This window comes from Notolabrus celidotus, chromosome 21, assembly GCF_009762535.1.
Source record: "Notolabrus celidotus isolate fNotCel1 chromosome 21, fNotCel1.pri, whole genome shotgun sequence".
Taxonomy (NCBI): domain Eukaryota; kingdom Metazoa; phylum Chordata; class Actinopteri; order Labriformes; family Labridae; genus Notolabrus; species Notolabrus celidotus.
The window spans coordinates 21347571-21368778 of record NC_048292.1 but is presented as its reverse complement, the minus strand read 5'-3'; the positions used below and the strand labels follow the sequence as shown (position 1 = coordinate 21368778).

The window sequence follows — 21208 nt, the reverse complement described above, 5'->3', positions numbered from 1 at the left end:
CCGCTCCGTTGGGAGGGCGCTCGGGGTTGAAGAGTTCTCCTTCAGATATCTGGCTGAGCTTTATTACTGACAAATCCAGTTCATTTAGCCTCAGCGCTGCCTTATTGACTCACTGTCAGCCAGACTAATGTTTTTTCTGCCCGGTGCAACAAGTAGTTCTGCACGGATATGCTCCAACACATTTCATCCTGTTGGTCGTGCACTGCTGACTGACGAGAGCTCAAATGAAACCAGACACATAAAAACATGCAATGTTGGATAAGCGGGTGTCTCTGCCGGGATGTGTTTTGGCATCTTTAAGTGCTGCAGCTCATTCTTTGAGCCTTTGGAGAGACTGAGTGAGAGATTGAGTGCTAATAGCAGCAGCCAGCGGTGCAGACGAGCCGCTGAGTTGTGGATTCACCTCACAGGAATGACTCTCAGACAGCTGAAATAAAGCAGAGTTTAAGACGCACTGACATCACAATTTTACATTTCACCCCGTGTGCAAACGTAGAAGGAGATGTTCTATAAGAGCTCTGTTCAGAGCGTCCAGCTGGCCTCTGAGGTTTCTGCTGTTGGCTGTTCCTTGTGAAATGATGTTTTTCAGAAGTTGAGCTGTCGTTAGTCACAGACGTGATGAAAACATCAGTGTTTTTACACCACGTTTCCATTACCCAGCACTTCAAATATCAGGAAACCATCACTTTTCTGTCTCGGCTTCCAGATTCAGTTCTTTATTCTGAGAAGTGATTTTAGACACGGAGAATGAAGCAGCTCAGGGCGTCACACTGACTGAGAGTTACCTTTTCTCCTTCATCATAGATCTCACTCTGACTGAATCAGCTTTACAACAAGACTGATACATTTTTATTTCACAACATGAAAACTGATGTTACAAATAAAAATAGAAGAGTAAGAGGTGGCGTGTATTCGAAGTGTTCTGTAACGGAAAGTCGCCACTACATCGTCTCTGAATTATATTTCGATCTTAATCTAACCTTTTTACATAAATTAAGGATACAAAACAAAAAGGGTTCACCTTTAAAACCTAAGTTATATGTTTATCTTAATTTCATAAGCTCAGGTCTCTGTCTTGGTTTGATTTGCAGAGATTACCAATTTCTAATATGCATCTCTCTTTAAGTTGACATGAAAGTATGATACTTCAATTATTTTAAAAGTTGTGCATATTCATATAACTTTATAATAACATTCAAAGTCAGTGGCGGCTGATGAGAACAATTTTCAGGGGTTGTAGTTGAGCTGAGGACTCATGGCCGAGGAGCTTCACAGCTCAGCAGAAAGAGTGAGATTGCTGCGGTTACTCTCTTATCCATTGCATTTTTCAGATTGATCTTTTTAGGTTGTACTCACGTCGTTGTCCACAATGCTTCGGCACAGACTCTTTGAAACAGCAAACAAGAAAATCAGCAAAAGTCAAGAGCGGGAAAAGTCCCAGATGGAAGCTTGTCCTTGGTCACCTGACTGTTGCTGAATTTGTAAATCTGGTCGGTCCAGTCTGAGCTCCTTGATCCTTTTTATTTCTTCTCATGTAGTGAAAGGTTAATTTCTCAAAGAAGCAACTGAGTTTTCTGCAGGTGTGTTTGAAGGTAACATATCAGAGGTCAGCTGTGCCTCTGTGTAGCAGTGCTGCTATGTACAGAAAGGACCCAATCATGTTACATCCAATTTACACAGGATGGATCACACACTGCACAACAGATACGTTCCTGTTCTAGTCAATGCTCATGTCTAAACAGGGAGCAACGCACTTCTAAGCTCTGTCTAGAGATATGCATCAAGTCTACTTTCAGCGGAGCACGCACCCAGCACACGTCAAGCAAAACAAGATCGACCTGGACAGAAAGTCAGGCACGAGAAGGGCATGCAATATCCGCCAAATTTCAAAATAAAACACCCTATACAGACTCTAGACTATTTAAAAGATCGTATACATCAGAAATACTCATCTTTTATGGATGTAGTTGATGTTAACAGCTACAATCAGCCACATATCCGTGATCCATGTCGGCCACAACAGGACTTTAAGATGATAACTGTGACGGAAGGAAACAGGACGACAAAGTAGAGCAGAATTATTCATATTAAACTCATCTAAACTTGCAGAAGTACAAAAGTAATGGAGTACTATCCAAATGATACAACCTCAGAACGGCTCTGTAACCTGATGTTTGTATGTTGTTCTGTCTATACTGGACCAGCTGATACGAGCGGCGCTTCAAACAGGCTTTAGTTTTCCACTGAGGAAACTCACCCGTGTTGTTGAGACGGTGACACTAAAATTTGTCCGTCTGTATCCGTCAGCTCACTGGTTAGCCGTCGTGTGGTCGTTGCGTGTGTTGTGGTCTTTGTGGGATTTCACACACGTGTTTGTGCCGCTGACTGAAGTGACAGCGGCTGAGTCATGTGAGAGCTGTCATCACCTGCTCTTTACGAGAGGAAGCCGAAACCCAAACTTCCTCTCAGGGCCGGGACGAGGCCGTAATGAACTGTGGGTAATTAAAAGAGGGTGAGCGAGTTCAAACGAGGCAGTAAAGCGTGAAATCAAACGAGAGACGTGTGGGATCACAATCAAAACCACTACGAGCTTCTTTCTCTCTCTTCTTTTTCCATCACTTCTTTTTTTACTCTTCATTTTCTCATCGGATGTTTCTTATTTCCCTCTCCTGCTGTTATATGTTCTTTTTTATTTTTCCCTCTCTTTTAACATTTTCATTGTTTCTTCCTCTCCGTAGTAATAGACTTCTCGCTTTTTACTTTTCTTTACTTCTTCCTTATGCCTCTTTTCCTTCATTGTGCTGTCACACTCTTTCTTTCTTTCTTTCTTTCTTTTTTTCATTTTTCTTTCTATTTTTCTGTCTATTTATTTATTTTAATCATTCTTTCTATCTTTTTCTTTTCCCCTTTTCCTTTCTTTCTATTTTTCTCCTTATTTCTTTCTTTTTATTTCTCTTTCTATCCATCTTTGTTTCTTTGTTTCTTTCTATTTTTCTGTCTTTATTTCTATCTTTTAATCGTTCTATCTTTTTTTTCTTTCTTTCTTTCTTCTTTCTTTCTTTCTTTCTTTCTTTGTAGCTCTCTATCTTAATTTCTTCTTTCATTCTTTATTTCTTTCTATCTATCTTTCTATTGTTCTTTCTTTCTTTGTATCATTTTTTGTTTCTATCTATCTATCTATCTATCTATCTATCTATCTATCTATCTATCTATCTATCTATCTATCTATCTATCTATCTATCTATCTGTCTATCTATCTATCATCTATCAATCTATCTATTTCATATATTTTTGTGTATTCATCTTCCCCACCTCTTTCTATACTTCATCACTTCCTGTCTTCTTTCTCTTCCATCTTTCTTTGTGCTTTTAACACATTCACTTTATCTTGGTCTGTGCTTTCTTTCCAGTCTGTCACCCTTTCCTCTATCTTTTCTCTTTCCCCCTCTTCTCTGTCTTTATATTTATTTAACTCAGAGTCAATCATTAAAACCTCGATTGACAAAATGAAACACTACTTGGTTCTAATTTTTGAAATGTGTTCATTATGAGGTAGAGAGAACACAAAGAAATATGATCATATGATCTTTCTCGAATGCACATGTGCCACGACTCATCAGCTCTGAAGGCAGAGCAAGCTGTGGATGCTGCTGTCGATGATTTGAGTCATGATGAGGCCTTGAGGGCTGATGGTAATGAGAGCTGGACTTAAAGATTATCTTGTGATATCAAATTCAGCTTCAGACATTATTTCTGTAAATTAAATGTCCTCATCTGTGACTGCTCACTTTTATCATCATTGAGGCCACTAAATATCAAAGATGAGGCTTGAACATTCTTCCATTTGTCCTCTTCTTTCTTTATGTCCTATTGCCTCTCTTCCTTTTTCCTTTTCTTCCCAGTCCTTTAATTTTTCTGTCTCCTCTCCTTCTTTGGTCTCCTCTCTGTCTTTATTTTTTAACATCTGCACAAAACAGACAGAAGCAGCATCCTCTTTCTCTCCTTCTCTTCTCTTGTCTCTCCATCCAGTCTTTAAAGACAGTAATGAAACTCTCTCTCTATTTTTCCATCTCCTCTTCTCTCCCTTCTCTCTTTTCTTTCCTCCTCTGATCTGTTTCTCTCTCCCTGGCTGCCTGTTGACCTTGTACTAACTTTCATCTAATTACCTTAATAGCCCTCTGCCGTCCTCTCCGTTTTCTTCTTCTCCATTGTCGTTCTTTAAATCGATTTGTCAGAAGGGTCGCTGAATGTCTTTACCGGACTTTCAACAGACACCAGGCGACAGACGCAGAGCTTTGACCTGTGTAGTCCTTTGTGTCTCTTTCTCTCCCTTATGTACACAGTTTTAAAACATGATCCCAGTGATTCCAACGGTTTTACCTCACCTTACGTTCTATGGTGTCAACAATCAGAAGCTAAATGTGTCTGAACTCTTTTCCGTGGATTGATTCGACATGACGTGTGATCAGTTTGTCTCTGGTGTTGCTCATGTTAGTGAAAGTTAATAACCGTTGTCAATAGAGAAAACAAAGGATACAACTGTTAAAGAAGAGTAGACCCTGCTGTCCTTCCTGCAGCAGTGTGTAGCTGTTCGCTTTTCTGCACGGCAGCACCTCGGTAATAAACGTCCGGAGCTTCAGACGGCGCTCAGACCTCGGAGGAGAAAAGTTGATTGATGGGTTTTGGACGCTGGATCTCACTTAGCTCAGAGTGATGGGTCTGTGCTGTGTCTGAAATCTCTGACAGGCACAGCAGCTCTTCTCCTAAATCTGTCACACACACACACTTAAGACGTGTCTGCAGGTTTGACCTTGTTAACGCCTCATAAAGTGGTGCAGGATGGAAGGACATGGTCAGTCAAACTTGTTGAAGTGTCTGAGCCTCTCTGCCTTTTAGAGAAGTAAGAATATATCACCTTCTAAATAGATGATTCTTTTATTCATGCAGAGAGCGAACAAGATTCATTTGAGTCCAGTCTGTCATCATCAAACAAAGTTGAGCTGGACTACATTAAATAGTGAAGCCGCTGATGCTAAAAGGGGCGGAGCTAACTTCCTAATACAACCGATATCTGGAATCAAGTGACAGACAAAGGTTTTCACAACTTAGCAGATAATCCTCCTCACTCTCCTTCGTCACATTCCTCTTTTCGACCAACGCAAACCTGTTTTGTATTTCCAGGCTGGTGCTCGCTCTGGTTTGGAGCTGGTTGAACTCGCGAACCAACATGACACCGGTTTGTTGTTCCGCCCGCTCAAGCCAGTGGAAGAGGCACGTCATGACGTCAGATTGACGTGAAAGCTTTTCTCAGCAGCGCTAGCGCAAACTTTCCATTACAACAACAACAATGGCAGACAACGGCAGCTTGTCTCCTCGGCCGACCACTGCTTTGCCTCGGAATCTATTAGTCTTTTTTATTTTTTCTCTGCAGGACATTGGCGGAAGCACGTTTGGTTTGTGTTTTTGATCATGGCAACCCCGCCCCCCTGTCCCTCACCCCTGATGTAAGCGGTTTGTGGTTATAGACCAGCAAAGAGTTAGAAATGCTCTGGAACCGGTTCACTCGCAGTAGAACCACGAAAAACCTGAAACTGCCTTGGTTAAAAAGGGGTAACAGTGAGCTCCTGCTTATTCCTGATCCCATAAAAACAGGTAGAGTCACAGATTCAGGGAAGCTGCTCAGAGATACAATCAATGTGTCCCATATATTCCAGATGAAGGAACCTCCACTGGTCCGTACGTCACATCATACGTCACCGGAGGAACTGCACGCTGATTGGCTATCACGGGACGAATGATTCGCTGGAGTTTGGTGGAATTTGCGCCTCCACATCTGAGAAGTGTTAACCAATGTCCTTTATTGTCCCCGCAGGGAAGTTTGTCTTTGACATTAGTGCTGCACACGTTACCTGCTCTTTGAAAGATCAAAATGACAACAAGAACACACGTAAAAAATACAATAAATAATGCACAATCACACATCACACAGCATACTCTTAGAGAGAACCATAGCACTGTCCCAACCGTATCAGGCTATTTACTATTCAAAATTCTGATCGGCACAAAGGAGTTTTTAAAAAGATTCAGTTTACATTTGGGGACTCTGTACCTTCTTCCAGACGGTAGAAGTTCATACTCAGTGTAAAGGATGTGCAACGCGTCTACAAGTACTCTCGGAGCCTGCCCAAGAACAGACTGCTCATGAATGGCCTGTAGGGAAGGGTTGCCAGTCTTTCCTATGACCGTCATGGCAGTCTGCACTAGAGGAGAGATCAGGCTTTGTTATCTGCATGAAAAACAGTGCATGGAGAGCAAAAGCAGGAGAAACTCAATCCCCAGTAATGACTACCATCTGATCTAATATGACATCAATCCATTTATCTCTATAAACAGATATTAGAATGCAACATGCAAGTGCAGCAAACAATCTGCACCTGTGCGACAAATCTGTTGATGCTGTGTCACAAAAGCCAACCAGTGTTTGGATTTCCTGAGGTCCTGGGATGCATCACGAATGATTGATCCAACCTTCGTTTAACAAACATTTGAAAAGTTTTTTTCTTCTCCTTATGAGGACAGACAAAGCTAAACAAGTCTGCATCATGATGTTGTTGCAGCAAACTGAAGCCGTGCTAATTCCAAGGAAAACACAAACAAGTTTACAGTGAAACTGAGACCTGCAGAAACAGATAAAGTGATGCTCCTCTGGGATTTAATGAGTCAAAAGATGACATCATTTCTTTTGCAGACGACTCTAAAGGGATGAGTTTTGTGGTTTCTTCTCACATTGTTATTGGACATTGAAAAGGGAGTCTCAAACCGATCACAGCATTTCATCAGTAAAGAATTGATTGCCCTCAGAGGATGAGTTTGCATTTCAGGTGTGCTGCATGTTACGTAGCATCACTCAGATTCACGCAGGTTGGGTCACACGTTCCTGTGTGCTGACTCATGGATGCTGTTTCGTCAGCAGCGTCTCTGATGCTTCATGTTTACTGTCATCACTCACATGAGAGCTAAATAGCACCCTGTGATACGACCTGACCGCATAAACACGAACGTTAAGAGACTGACACGTCGGCCTTTTGTCAAACCACAGCTCTAAATCCAGCTCCAACCTTCATCTTCAGGCTGCTCATCAGGAAGAGACTCAGTGTTTGTAATATTGTCTCCCTCTCAAGTGTCTCATTCAGCAGGAGATTTACTGTATGAATGAGGGAACACTCTGCACACACACATACACACATTCTGGCAGTGTGTGCACCTCCAGAAAGCTGTCAACACGCCGCACGTCATCACTGTAGCTCGAATCAGCTGTGATGAGTTCAAAGACCCTGTAAACTACATTCACATGTTCTCCCTGAGTGACAGAAATGGAGAACCTGCTAACTGTTAGCATTCTGCTTTCTGACTCATCAATCAAAGCTGGGAGCAAAATGTCAAGCTGCTGCCGATAGAAGACATTTGTTGGACAAACGTTGAAGCTGTGTGAGAGGAAATGAGCTCTGCTGTAAACTCCTGTCAGAGAGCAACAGCTCCATCTGAACGCAGCATTCTTGTCTGACTTGTTTGTTTCTCTGTCAAAGTTCGCACTCAATTTATTTCTTATTTTCTTGCACGCTCTTGGCCTGCTTGTTGAAAACAATAAAGCCTTGGTGGCTTTTAATAGACCTAAAGCATGATTCTCACAAACCTCAGGACTCTGTGGTGTCCTGAACAGTCTCAATGACGAACGGCACTTTGGGAAGATTTCAGAGTTTTAAGAAAAAAAGCAGAAATCATTCTGCGTGAGTGTTCAGGAAGTTACTCCATGATCTCCCAGATGCACTGTGTCAACAAGTTTGGGCACTAATTGATTTAAGATTGCATAATTGAGCGGTGATTAAAGAGCCGTCCCGTGCGCTTCCTTTTGATTCTGACTTTATTTGTTTGGATTTGTCGTGGACACAGCTGGGCTCAATGTGTCGATGCTTCGATGCCCTCTGTGAACGTCTGAGTTTATTTTCTTTCTGACGCGTCCTTTTCATTCCACGGTGAGAGCCGAGGGGCGGGGGGGAGTGGGAGACGAGACAGAGGGGGAGATAAACTAAGGCGAAGTTTAACAAGCATGCATGAAGCTATGAAGACCACATTAATCCTTCAAGCTTGATTTGTTTGAGAATAATGATCATTTAGTCACCAAACATGTGTTCCTGTCATTGCAAAATGTTTAATTACAAAGAAAGGCAGAGACACAAAGACCATGTGAGCATTTCTCTGAGCAGAAACTGAAAACTTTTCTTTTAAAACTGAAGGATTTAAACATATTTCCACCAATAATATGACAACATAAAGCCACAAAACAAAATTAAATTACAGGAATTAAAGGAGAGATATTTTTTTAGGAATTGAACTGAAATGTGTGAAAAAAAATAGGGAATTACTTATGCAGCAATATTCAAGGATATGTCATAATCCTCCTTAAAGCAGCACTTATTTGCCCATGTCCACTGAAACAGTTCTAGGTTGCTTTTATAATTCCTCCTGTTTAGGTTTCGGACCGGAACCACCATTTAAATCACCAAAGTCACCCATTAACAAAGAAAGAGGTTGATGCACTGCTTGACCTGCAGATCACTCAGCTCTGAGGGGAACTGTAGTAGTGCCTGTTTTTGTTTCAAAAGGCTTTAAAAGGTTTTCAAACTAAAACTAAGTTGATCTGTTTCAGACAGTTCATGACCTTGAGCCTGTTATCGGCGAAAACAAGAACTTCTAGTTTGCATTCTTTGATTGGTTGAATTTTCCTGCAGTATTTCTGTGTTATTCATTACACAGCAGTTTATTTTTATATATTTTAGGTTATATTTGGGGCATTTTCGCCCTTGAAAGCTGAAGTGAGGCATGAAATGTGAGGAGTCTAGTGGTGGAAGACATGCAGCAAATGGTCGAAACTGGAAGTTGAACCTGCGGCTGCTGCAACGAGGACTATAGCCTCTGTATATGGGTTGGTCCCAGAAGTTTTAACCTTTTCATAATTTTAAGTTTTATATTTCTGATCTTTTGATTGTTTTAAGCCTTTATCTTTCGTTGTTTTCATTCTTCCAACATTGTTTTATTTCCTTTTATTTGTCTCACTCACATTTCTCTTTTATTGTCTTTAAGTTTTTTGTCTTATCTGTAAAGCACTTTGTAACCCTGTTTTAAAAAGTGCTACATAAATAACATTATTATTTTAATATTTTTTTATTATTCTTATTATTCTTATAATTATTCTTATAATTATTATTATTATTATTATTATTATTATTATTATTATTATTATTATTATTATTATCATCATTATTATTATTATTATTATTATTATCATTATTGGTGTTATTACTATTATTATTATTATTATTATTATTATTATTATTATTATTATTATTATTATTATTGTATTACTTATCATTTATTTACATATTTATTATATACTTATTAATTATTATTATTATTATTATTATTATTATTATTATTATTATTATTATTATTATTTTGAAAATTGATGACAAATCCATCTTCTGGAGACTGCCGACCCCGCCCATCCCTTGAGGTGTTCCTCACTGCAGTGGGAGTACACTTACAAGCCAATCTTAGAAAATTAGACACCAGTGTGTGCACATATTGCTGTTTCCTAATTTAACCTGCTGCCTCTGATACCGCCATTATTCTGGCTTGGTCACCTCAGAGGTCTAGTGGAAACAAAGAGAGGAACATCTTCTTTATTTGCATGGTTTTATCTATAATTGAACCACTATTTTCAATTTTATTTTTACAATAATGGATGTAATATGCAATTCTGAATTTTGGACAGCATTACGCAGCCCCCTTAGTAGTATTTTGCAACTTCCACTTTGGGAACCCCGATCTAGAATCAGAAGAACCAAGATGCAGTTGAACTCTGTTATATTATTTACAAAGACCCAGCATTGATCCACCATGATGCAGCATTTGTAGCAGTTGCAGTCACGCAGCTCCTCAGCAGCAGGCCTTCTGCAGCAGCAATCCACAGGAAGCTAGTTTTCAGTCTGTAAGTAGGACTGCACGCCTTCAGACAGCATGCTAAACTTCACAGCACACAAACAACATGTGAGTTGTGTAACAGTGTTGTTGAAAGGCTGGTATCAGTTGGTACAGAGGCAGACCGCGGCCAATAAAAGGATACAGTAGATTCAGCAGTTGGCAAGTGTTTGTCAGAAGCTCTAACAGCTGTATACAGTCACTCCCACCAAAACATCTGACCCTCAATTCACTCAGTGTTCAGCTGGATCAGAGGAAAAACACCACTGCAGCTTGTTTTCATCCTGTTTTCTGTTAAATCCATGAAGCTACCTCAGCAAGCAGGAACACAAAGTCAAGGAGAAAAGATAGTTATAAGACAAATACTTGTGGTTTGCTCTCTTCCTTCTCTTCTGCCTCACCACGGTTAATATGATAGTAAAATATTCCCCCTCTCTCTCCACACAGTGTTAGAAAGGCTTCTAAAGAGTCTGCAGGAGTTTAACAACCCAAAAACCACTTTCTAAAAGTAGAGGAAGAGTTTCCAGGTAAAACCGCAGAGACAGAGTGTGTGTCCTCAGAGCGGAGAGATGTTCGTCTGTGTGTCCTCGGGCTGCTCGGCGTCAGTTCACACAGTAACTCAGCAGCTCCTCTTTCTTCATGGTTTATTTTGTAGAAGTGGTGATGACACTTTTTGAAGCCTGATGGACTCTCCGGTTAGCCACTACTAGGAGCAGTTGAAAATTTACCAAATGCCCTCAAATTCTTCCAAAGGTCCTTGTTCACACACGTCCAGTACCGGATAAAATCTTCTGTTTTGGATGACTGGGGTGGTGGATAGGTAACATCACCCTTGCCCGCTCATTCGCTGTGAATGTTCCTGTTGTGTTATCACATCAGCTCACCTAATATTTGTGGAAATCAAACCTGGAGGTTGGCACTTAAAAGTAGAATAAAATTAGGGTGAAAATGTCAGCAGGTTGCATTCACACATGCAGCACAATCAGAAAGTTTCAGGAAGTTTTCTACAGGTTTGCATGAACAGTCAGAGCCTGGTGTCTATAAAATGAAGCCCCTTTGATTGGACACATTTCCCCACAGAGTATTCAGTGCAGCTGGTACAGCCTGTCTTAGTACTAAAGCTGAGGAAATCTACAAGAAATATTACCAAACGTCTCTAAATGTAAAAATGTTTGTTTTCTTCAATTTGGTCAACGTATCTGTCACTTAGCTCCTTGTTTGTTTTCATATACCTATAGTTGCCACCCAACGTTAGACAGAAGAAGAAGACTACATTGAACAGCCAATCATGTTGCAGGGTGAGAGGTAGGCGGGGCTTAAAGATGTTTGGTGTAGAAATTAAACACAGCTGAAACGAGCGACACGGAAGAAAACTCAAAACCTACTAGCTCAAAGAAGAGTCATCAGTCTGACACTGTGCCGACTCTGCGTTAACTATTAACTTAATACACTTTATTAAATATACTTTCAGGATGTGGGTAAAGGAAGAGCACCGAGACAACTTCTGCTGTGCATTAAAGACCTGCTTCCTGTTAGCAGCGTCAGAAATGATGGATTCAAGAACCTTATCAGAAAACTAAATCCAGATACAAGCTAACAAACCATTTTCAACTTTCACTCAGGAACAAAAAATCTGACTTTACATATAAATATTTATCGTGATAATTATCGATATCGACTGATATCGTGATAACTTCATTTTCAATATCGCCCAGCACTATCATTAAGCACCAATCCTAAAGTTTGGTGCTCTCCAAATAAATCCAGAGTTATAAAATGAATTCATATCCTTCATGTAGGCCTAGTTTACAGATGCTATCAGACATTAACGTTTTTTTCCACGGTGTCAACAGGAGGTCAAATCTTAAACTTTCTAAGTGAACCTGACTTATTCAGATCGATTTGGCATGACAAATGTGATCTGGTTTGTTTCTGCCGTTGGTCTTGTTATTCAGAATTAATAACCATTCAGGGGTTTGTCCAATCAGAATCAAGTATTCAACACGGCTGTGTGATTATTAAGAAAGTCAGGTAACGACATAAGCTTAAAGAAAAGGTCTGCATGTTGTATATAAAGTTGTTTCTACGTATTTAAAGCCACTGTAAGTGTTTTTGTCTTTCCGTGCTCTCCAAAGTCCGTCTGTGTTTGTGTAACCTGTCTGCACTGTCTGCAAGGTCAACCTCAGAGCCTCAGACTAAACACAATGCAAAGGCATGCTGGTCACCTACACACATATACACACATGCACACACACACTAGCACACACACACACGCACACACACACGCAGCAGCCGTGTTTGATCCCTGTTAAAGTCAGTCGAGGGTGTTACATGTTTGCGGCTCACTTCAGGCCCATCAAAATGCCCCATTGGAAATTTACTGGCCTTTAAGCTGCACAGCGGGGTCCTATAAACACACTGTGCAACAGTCAGTAACACACACACACACACACACACACACACACACACACACACACACACACACACACACACACACAGCAGACAGTGTGACCTATCACAGGCATCTGATCCTAGCACCATAGGTGGCTAAATCAAACTCCCGGCACCAGGTGGTAACAAGGGTCTGACAGCATGAGTATCCACTGTGTATATTTGGTGTGTGTGTGAGTGTGTTCAGTGTTTGTGTGTCTGCATGCTCCTTACATTCCTGACTTTGGTGTCATCCATCACATCAGACATTTCCCGGCACATAAACTTTGACTGGCCCGTGTTTTTGAAGCCTAACAAGGCTTCACGATGGACCTTTATCTGTCTCAGAGTTCTTTATTTGATCTCTTTCTCTTTTTCTCTTTGTCTCTGACAGATGTGGACGAGTGTATAGACAACAATGGCGGGTGCCAGCAGGTGTGTGTCAACACAATGGGCAGCTACGAGTGTCAGTGCACGGACGGCTTCTTCCTCAGTGACAACCAGCACACCTGCATCCACCGCTCTGACGGTAAGACTCGAACACTTTGCAGATTCATCATAAAAATGTAGAGTCTCCACATGCAGGACTGAACTGTGGTATGAGAGGTGTTCTGAATTCTGGTTCAGACGCTACGTTTATCTGCTGGTTTTGTGTCTCTTTGTTGCCTCTGATAATGTCTCCTGCTTCTTCCTGTTAACTCACTGCCCTCTAAGGAGTACAATCTTGTGTGTGAACCTGCATCAGGCTTTCATGCCTCTGTTTCAGTCACCCTTCACACCCACAGTGACAGACACTCAGTGTGTGTGTGACATGCATGTTTGGCGTCCTTTTCATGATGCTCTCATGTCTTAAAATCCTTTGACCCCTCCTTCCTGGTGTCCCCGACCCTGTCACATTAAATCTCTGGGCTCAGTCTGCAGCGGCGAAGGGAGCTGATCCCCGGGTGAGGAGTGGGTGGCTTTCTTCTTTCTCTAAATACAATGCTGACATGTATTCTGCTGTGAGAGGGGACAGTGTGGCAGAGAAGTTCAAAGACAGATGAGAGGACGGACATCTGTCATCCTGCAGCAGGACAGAGACACTGGAGGAATGTAGTGAGGGCTGAGGGAGAGGAGGAGATCAAGAAGAGGAAGAGGCGGAAAAAGAGTGACCTTCATCCTGAGCGGTCTCAGTGTCTGTGTGGTCAGTGTGAAGCTTTGTTGTACCTTTCCTACACTTTCTCAAAGATAGGGTCACAGTTTGCAGGAACACAGAGAGATCATTGTTGAGATTATTTCCCACCATGCTTCAGATGTTAGGTAATAAAAAAAATACAAACACCAGAGCAGAGAGAGATTAGCTTCATGCCACAGCTAACTCTGGGTGTGCAGTCATTTCTGAAGCAACGATCGAGGCTTTAACATATATTTAAGTTGCATTTCCAGGAGGAGCTTGCCCGCTGCTACCTGCTGCTACACTTATACGTGAGGGATAATGTGTAAACCCTCCGTGTCGGGGTAATGGCCTCACTGTCAAGATTCAAGATTCTTTTATGTTTTAAACATAGTCATATGTATATATAAAAATAATTTAATAATTTAATAAAATAAAATAAAAATAAATATAATGAAATAATAATAATAGAAACTAGAATAATACATACATACATACATACATACATACATAAAGACACCCATTGAAATAATAAATATACATACATACATACATACATACATACATACATACATACATACATACATACATACATACATACATACATACATAAAGACACCCATTGAAATAATAAATACATATATATACATACATACATACATACATACATACACGCATACACGCATACATACATACATACATACATACATACATACATACATACATACATACATACACGCATACACGCATACATACATACATACATACATACATACATACATACATAAAGACACCCATTGAAATAATAAATATATATACATACATACATACATAAAGACACCCATTGAAATAATAAATACATATATACATACATATATACATACATACATACACGCATACACACATACATACATACATACATACATACATACATACATACATACACGCATACACATATACAAATAAAATTAATATAAAAGATAATAATAATATATAAAATTATGTTGTTGATGTATTTCTAAAAATAAATAGGTAAATAGCTGAATAAATCGATAAATATAAGAATGATAATTAAATTAAGGGTAATAATAGTAAAGAAAAAAATTTAACAATGCAAGTAATAATGCTAATTATAATAATAGTAGAACCCTGTCGGGATTCTATTTCCCATAACTACCTGCTAACCATACATTATCCCGCTTATTACCCGGCAACTACAAACATGTTGTTAAAAACATTGATCAAAGATGATTTTATTGGTTTAAAATAATTTATGTTTACAGTTTTTAAAAATAGTCCCAGTGATTCCTCGTCAGTTAGCGTTCCATGGTTATCTGCCTGTTGCGGTGGATTTAACATGAAACTTAAAAAAAATTATTGTTGTAGTGCAACCTCTTTCTTAATTCCTTTATAAAACGTTCACTAATACAGTGACTGTGTTGATCAGAGATGCCCAGAGTTGCGCAGAGTTGAGGCATCAGTCAAGAGTGACATGTGCCTCTTAGTGGAGAAGAAGTGGTTACTGGAATTACACCAGTTTCTTTTAACCACATGTTTGTCAAAGTCTAAAACTCTGTCATTAGGATAAAAATTCATCATTACACATGATTTCAATGTTAGCTCTGAGCTGGTGAGACAGCTCAGACCGACTTATAACTAAACACAAAATGGTCATTTTCCGGATGCACCTCAGTTCCCAACTAAATCTGACTTTATTCCTAAACTTCCAAACCTTCTGGATCCTCATTTGAGAAGTTTTTCTCTGCAGGGCAAGCTTCAGGAGGTTGTGTCAGGATGTTAGAGGATTCTCTGTGGAGGCGTCCAGAGACAGAGGTGAAAGAGATGCAGAAATAGAAACGTGTTTGCTCACTGGAAACCCCATAAACCAGCCTGTGAACACACCTCCCTCTGCCCCGCTCTCTTCTTCTTTCATTCAGAGATATTTCTGGAAGTTTGGGGATAGCTCAAAGGCGGGAAAACAAATTCAGGTGACAGCCATTGAGAATTTAAGCTCAGTTGAAGACCAAAGAATGAAGCATATAAAGAAAGTATCTGAGACATTGAATGTAAGGACTAACTTCTCCTCTCTAAAGGCTCTCAGAGTCCTTCCTCTCCTCTTCCTCTCTTCTATACATTACTCGAGATGAAAGCAGTCACTGTGCGAAGGTGTTTATTTCCTGCTCCTCCATAGTAAACAGGCAGTGTAGTAAGCAGCAGTGTGGTATGTCCCTGTATATTCCACTCTGGCAGACTGTTCTGAGCATTAAACCTCCACCACACCGCCTCCACCTCGTCCAGAGATCCTCAATCAGACACTTGTCTCCTGCGCAGGAATAGAAGCAGTATCCCGCCGACCCACAGGAATCTCCTCATACGTTTCTTTTCCATCCTCTAGAGTCTGCTTCTCTCTTTCTCTCCGTCATCCTGTCATCTCACAGACAGGACTCATCTTAATCCACCATGAGCAGAGCACTTTGCAGAATTTAGCAAGTTACAGAGGCAAGGACAAACTTTCTTTAATAGGCAGAAACCTCCAGCAGGACCAGACTCATGTTAGACACACATCTGCTGAGACCGTGTTGGAGAGAGGGATAGAGGGAGATGAAGAGAGAGAGAGATGATAGTGGTGAGACGGATAGTAGTAGTTGTAGCAGCTGGAGTCTGGCACGTCCACAGCAGCAGCTCTTCAGCCAATTAAAATCGTTCTGGTTAGAGATTTAAACTTTTACATGGATGCTAAACAAAGTGATCAGATTAAGACGTGTGTGTACATGCATCAGTTAATTCTCAATCAAACCATTCTGACATGCACAGAGATGTTCTGCCTGTGTGATATGTGGAGCATTACAGAGGAAGAAGCTGTTCCTGTTGTTACTGCTGCTGCATCACTGTACGTAATGTTTTTAGGTGATCCTCAAGTGTGTGCTGTCAATACCAAAGACAGTATAAATGATGGACGTAGTACCCGTGACGTCACCCATCTGTTCCTGAGCGCTGGTTTTTAGACGATAGTCGGCGGGAGCCATATTGGTAATGCTGAACTCAACCAAACTTAGTGTGAGGTAAAGAGGCGGAGTTTGAGCCTCCTAGCCAACAGCTATGTGTTCCAGCCTGTCAGTCAAGTCAATCATGTCCTTTTTTTGGGGCAAAAACTCATAATAATATTTTTTGAACCGTCTCGTTAGAAAAATTCACCTCCCGTACAGTGTGTGCCGATAGAGAGATTAGCTACGTAGACCCAAGCCGTTTTTTGAACCAGGCTGTAAACATGTTTATTAATGCTGTAAAGATCGTCTTCTTTGAATTGGTGTCTATGTTGTTTCCAGTGTTTCTGCAGCCAGCCTCAAGCGGATTCTCGATGAATTGCAGTTTATAACACTTCCACATTGGCTTCATATTTTGAGACCGGAGGTTGCCGCTTGGTCTGACCCCAGATCCCTGTGTTTATTGTTTATTTTTTTGACCCTCAATACTTGCTGAGTCTCCGCCAAAAAGTTATAACGACTACAGACAAGTTTCACTTTCCCCTGCCATGTTTCTGTACATTCAGGTAACAATAAAAGCAGAAACTTTTCACATCATGTGGGACAGACGCCTGCAGAAAGAACAATCTGAACCAACCAACCAGGAAGAAGCGATCAGACCAAGTGTTGACCTGGATATTGATCTGAGTAACAATCAGCATAAGTCAGCTTCCTCCTTCCTCCTGTCTGTGACCCTCCGTTGTAGAATAACTGCACAGTGTTTATCCAAAGAGATGACAGCAGAGACTCACACCCAGAATGAATAGACGCACATTATTACAAACAATCTGTGAGTGTGAGAGACAGCTAATGCTTCAGATCGCGTCTGTGCGTATGGTGAGTGTCTGCCTGCAGCTCATTTCTTTCTTTCAACACTCTGGAGGCCTGGAGCACAATAAATCCTGCAGCAATTGTTTGTTCCATTATGGTTAGTTTCCACTCTGCCGTGCTTCACAGCTCTGTCTGAAGATCATCCAGAGGCGAGAAGCTGCAGTTTTGACCCGTCGGCTTATGAAGGGGAACTGCTCCCCCACAAAATGTTTCTGATCTGTCACAAAGAGGGAGAGCTATGAGCGCACGAGTCAGGTATGGCTTACAGGCTCCAGCGGTGACACACATGAAGGAGGCGAAAGCTCATTTCTATTTTTGGGGAAGCTTTGGATCTCTAACAGTCTCACATCACCTTTGCAGCGTCGATAATTTCAGTGAAGGAGCAGATTAATCAAACCTTAACTCTCTGGTTTGATGCAGCAGCAGCACTCGGATCGATTATTCCCCGTGCAGCATCAAATATCACACCGCTCCCTCTGCATTGACCGGGTCTTTGTGATTTATTAATTACGCCTGTTGGACGATGTCTATGCACCAAAACAGAGTGAAAACAATACGCTTGTAAATTCTTCACCGAAGGTTCTGGCAAAGTTTGAACTGGCAGCAAGTTTTGGAATTTTTAACACCATCTTACTCCGGCCGGCGTGTCTGGAGGAGTCTGTGTGAACTGTGGAACACCACGTCTGATTAGGGAATAATTGGGAAAGAGTCTTTGCACTTTGGCTCTGTTTTATTTCCATGAAACATTCCTCCGATGCCCTCCTGTTTGTGTTTTCCCGGCTGTTTCTAAAATCATTAGTCTGCCACTTCTGGCCCCTGTGGGTACGAGCGTGGAGAGGGCGGGGAAACAGAGGCTCAGTGTGATTTACGAGCGGTGACGGCAGAGATGAAAACAGGCCGTCTGCAGCTCCTGGAAGGCTAAATATAATGTTGGGGATTACAATTAACGCAGGGCGATGGGCTGATGCACGCTGCTGTAACATACAGGGCACACAGAGGGCACGTGTCTGTAAACCAAACAGCTGCTGGTGACTCTTCAATGAGCCGTGCAAGACAGTGTGAGAACTTTAAGGCTGCAGAGAACAGGTATTTTATACTTTCTCAATTAAGCTATACATTAAAGATGAATCATTTCATCTTTAGAATGAGATGTAAAAAAGCTGCATCATTAAAATATTCAGTGTTCCCGGTGCTTCGATTTGTACTCAAAAATCTGTGAGTAGACTTCAGGAGTTCAGTCGTCTATGTTTGGATAAGTTATAATCAATCAATCAATTTTTATTTATATAGCGCCAAATCCCAATTTATGTTATCCTCAGACTCTTTCCAAACAGAGCAGGTCTAGACCGTACTCTATGTTCTATTATTAACAAAGACCCAACATCAAGACAGGATCAGATCCAGTCCCATCTTAAAGACAGGACTCAGTCTGATCTCATCTTAATCCACCATGAGCAGACCACTTGGCAGCATTTAGCAAGTTACAGTGACAAGGACAAACTTTCTTTAACAGGCAGAAATCTCCAGCAGGACCAGACTCATGTTAGACACACATCTGCTGAGACCGGATTATAATCAGAGGCCTTTTTCCCCATCTTTTACAGACTTTTTGAGCAGTGGCTGAAGAACCTGAAGGCTGTCAAACATTTTGACTGATTAGAAAACAAGGCGTTGGTTTAGCTGAGTTGGAATAGCAGGCGCCCCATGCACAGATGCTGCAATCCTTGTTGCACCAGTCATAGGATCGATTCCCAGTCCTGGCATGATTGATGCAGGTCATGCCCCCTCTCTCTTCCAATGTTTCCTGTCTTTTGCAAGCTGTCCTTTCAAAATAAAGGTAAAAAGACACAAAAACGCTAGCAAAGTTATCTACAGGATCGCTCCTGCTCTCTCTCTCACCCTAAGACGCCAAATACATCTTTAGCAAACACAACCATCATGGCTTAATAACAAAGATCAACTTTTTTTTATCCTCAGTAACAACAGTAAAGTGTCTAATCAAGGATTTCTGCCCAGCACAGATGTGTTGTATTTTAATCTGACTTTAAGATAAAACTGCTGCACATCTCAAACTTTCCTGTCTCAGCTGCTCCGTATCCCATCAAGCCCTCTCTACTGGTGGATAGTTGATGGAGAGGAAGGCAAAGAGAGCAAAGCATTCTGGGAGGAGTGGATGGAGGGAGTTGAGCATGTTGGGGAAAGAAAGAGAAAAATAAACAGAGGGAGACAAACACAGCGGAGTGAAGCAGTGGGAGTTGTGTGCGTTTATTTGGAGTTGTGTGAGGAGAGGAAGCAGACTGAGGTCGGGGCTGCTGCTGCAAACACACACATAAACACACCCACACTCGCTAATGCACAGACATGCATTCATGCACACAGACACACACACGCACACACACATGATGGAGGAGGAATTCTCACTTTAAACAAACCTCAGCAGGAAATTGGAGGTACAGAGAGCTTTAAATGGCAGCTTGGGGGCATTCGGAGACTAAAGTACAGGGAGCTCCGTCTACTTAACTGTGATCATCGTCAATTACAAACTTCATCAAGAGCTGCTAACACTCCACCTGTCACACACCTACACACTTCCTTCAGAGCTTACTCTGTGTGTGTGTGTGTGTGTCAGACCTGGAAACACTGTGTTTAGATGTGTGTAGCAGCAGGTCATCAAAGGAAATGTTTGGTTTTAGTAGGTCATGTATAGAAGGTAAAAATGTGACCAACAAAGAGACTCAAGAAGCTTGAACATGAAGAGAGTTTGTCTCATATGTGCTCTGCCTCCCTGCACAATGCACCAGGATGCATTTGGTGTAAGAAGCTGAAGGCTTGTTGCTTTCCTTTTGCATATTTTCTCTCTCAAATAAGTACTTCTCAGGAGCTGGTCAGCCAAAACCCTGTTAAAAGTCTCCATAGCGTCATTTGGCAATCAGCTCGTGCAGTCGGTAAATGCTAAATTATTTTCTGATAAGCTGATATCTGTCAAGAAAGATGGTTTATACCCTGTCCATGCATTCTTAGCCTGACTGTTAGACAAGACCACGAGTGCGCATCGCTAAGCTCTCCTAATTAGGCTGGCCACACACAAGACGACTTTAAGTTCCCACCAATTTTAAAACCCTGGGAGAACACAGACATGAGGACAGTTCTGACTTATTTTTAACATCACAATCATCTGAAAACACACACATTAGATGATTCCATAAGCGCACTGGACCACACATATGACATTTGTGGTCACGGTATTACAGTGGTGAGTCTACAGAAATGAGATCTCACAGAAACTTGAATGAACCAATGTGACTTCATTAGAGAAACAAACATGGAGGACAATCGACGTCTTTGGCTTGCTGTCATGGTGGGGTTTTTTTGCAAGGAAAAACAAAAAACGAGAAAAAAGAAAGGTGAAATCCAGGCTGAGAGGAAAGAAAAGTTGCATGCTATTGCTGGAAGTGAGTACACAATATCCAGTTGGGTATCTCTTATTAGTTATTGCAGATATTCCATCAAAGGCAGTCCGACCTGGACTCATAAATATCATGGCATAGCAAGGTTGATATTTATGATCCCAGGTTGGGGAGGCTCAGAATTGGTCATGAGCAGGAAAATAATCATATTGATACCTTAAACAAGATGATTTTTTGGACGAATAAACGGTTACAACAAGCCTCAAATCAAGCCTCACTCCTCCCGATCATTCAGGGTCGCAAATCAGACCTTAAACCGCGTGTCC

The 21208-nt window shown here is 41.2% G+C and overlaps 1 protein-coding gene across 3 annotated transcripts in view; it reads left to right on the top strand.

Moving 5' to 3' along the window:
• scube1 (signal peptide, CUB domain, EGF-like 1) overlaps positions 1–21208 on the top strand; it is a 127893-nt gene that overhangs the window by 30831 nt on the left and 75854 nt on the right. For all 3 annotated transcript variants that reach the window (XM_034673203.1, XM_034673202.1, XM_034673201.1), the window contains one exon: positions 12863–12997. In XM_034673203.1, the coding sequence (XP_034529094.1) occupies positions 12863–12997 (135 nt within the window). The remainder of the gene's footprint in view (positions 1–12862; positions 12998–21208) is intronic.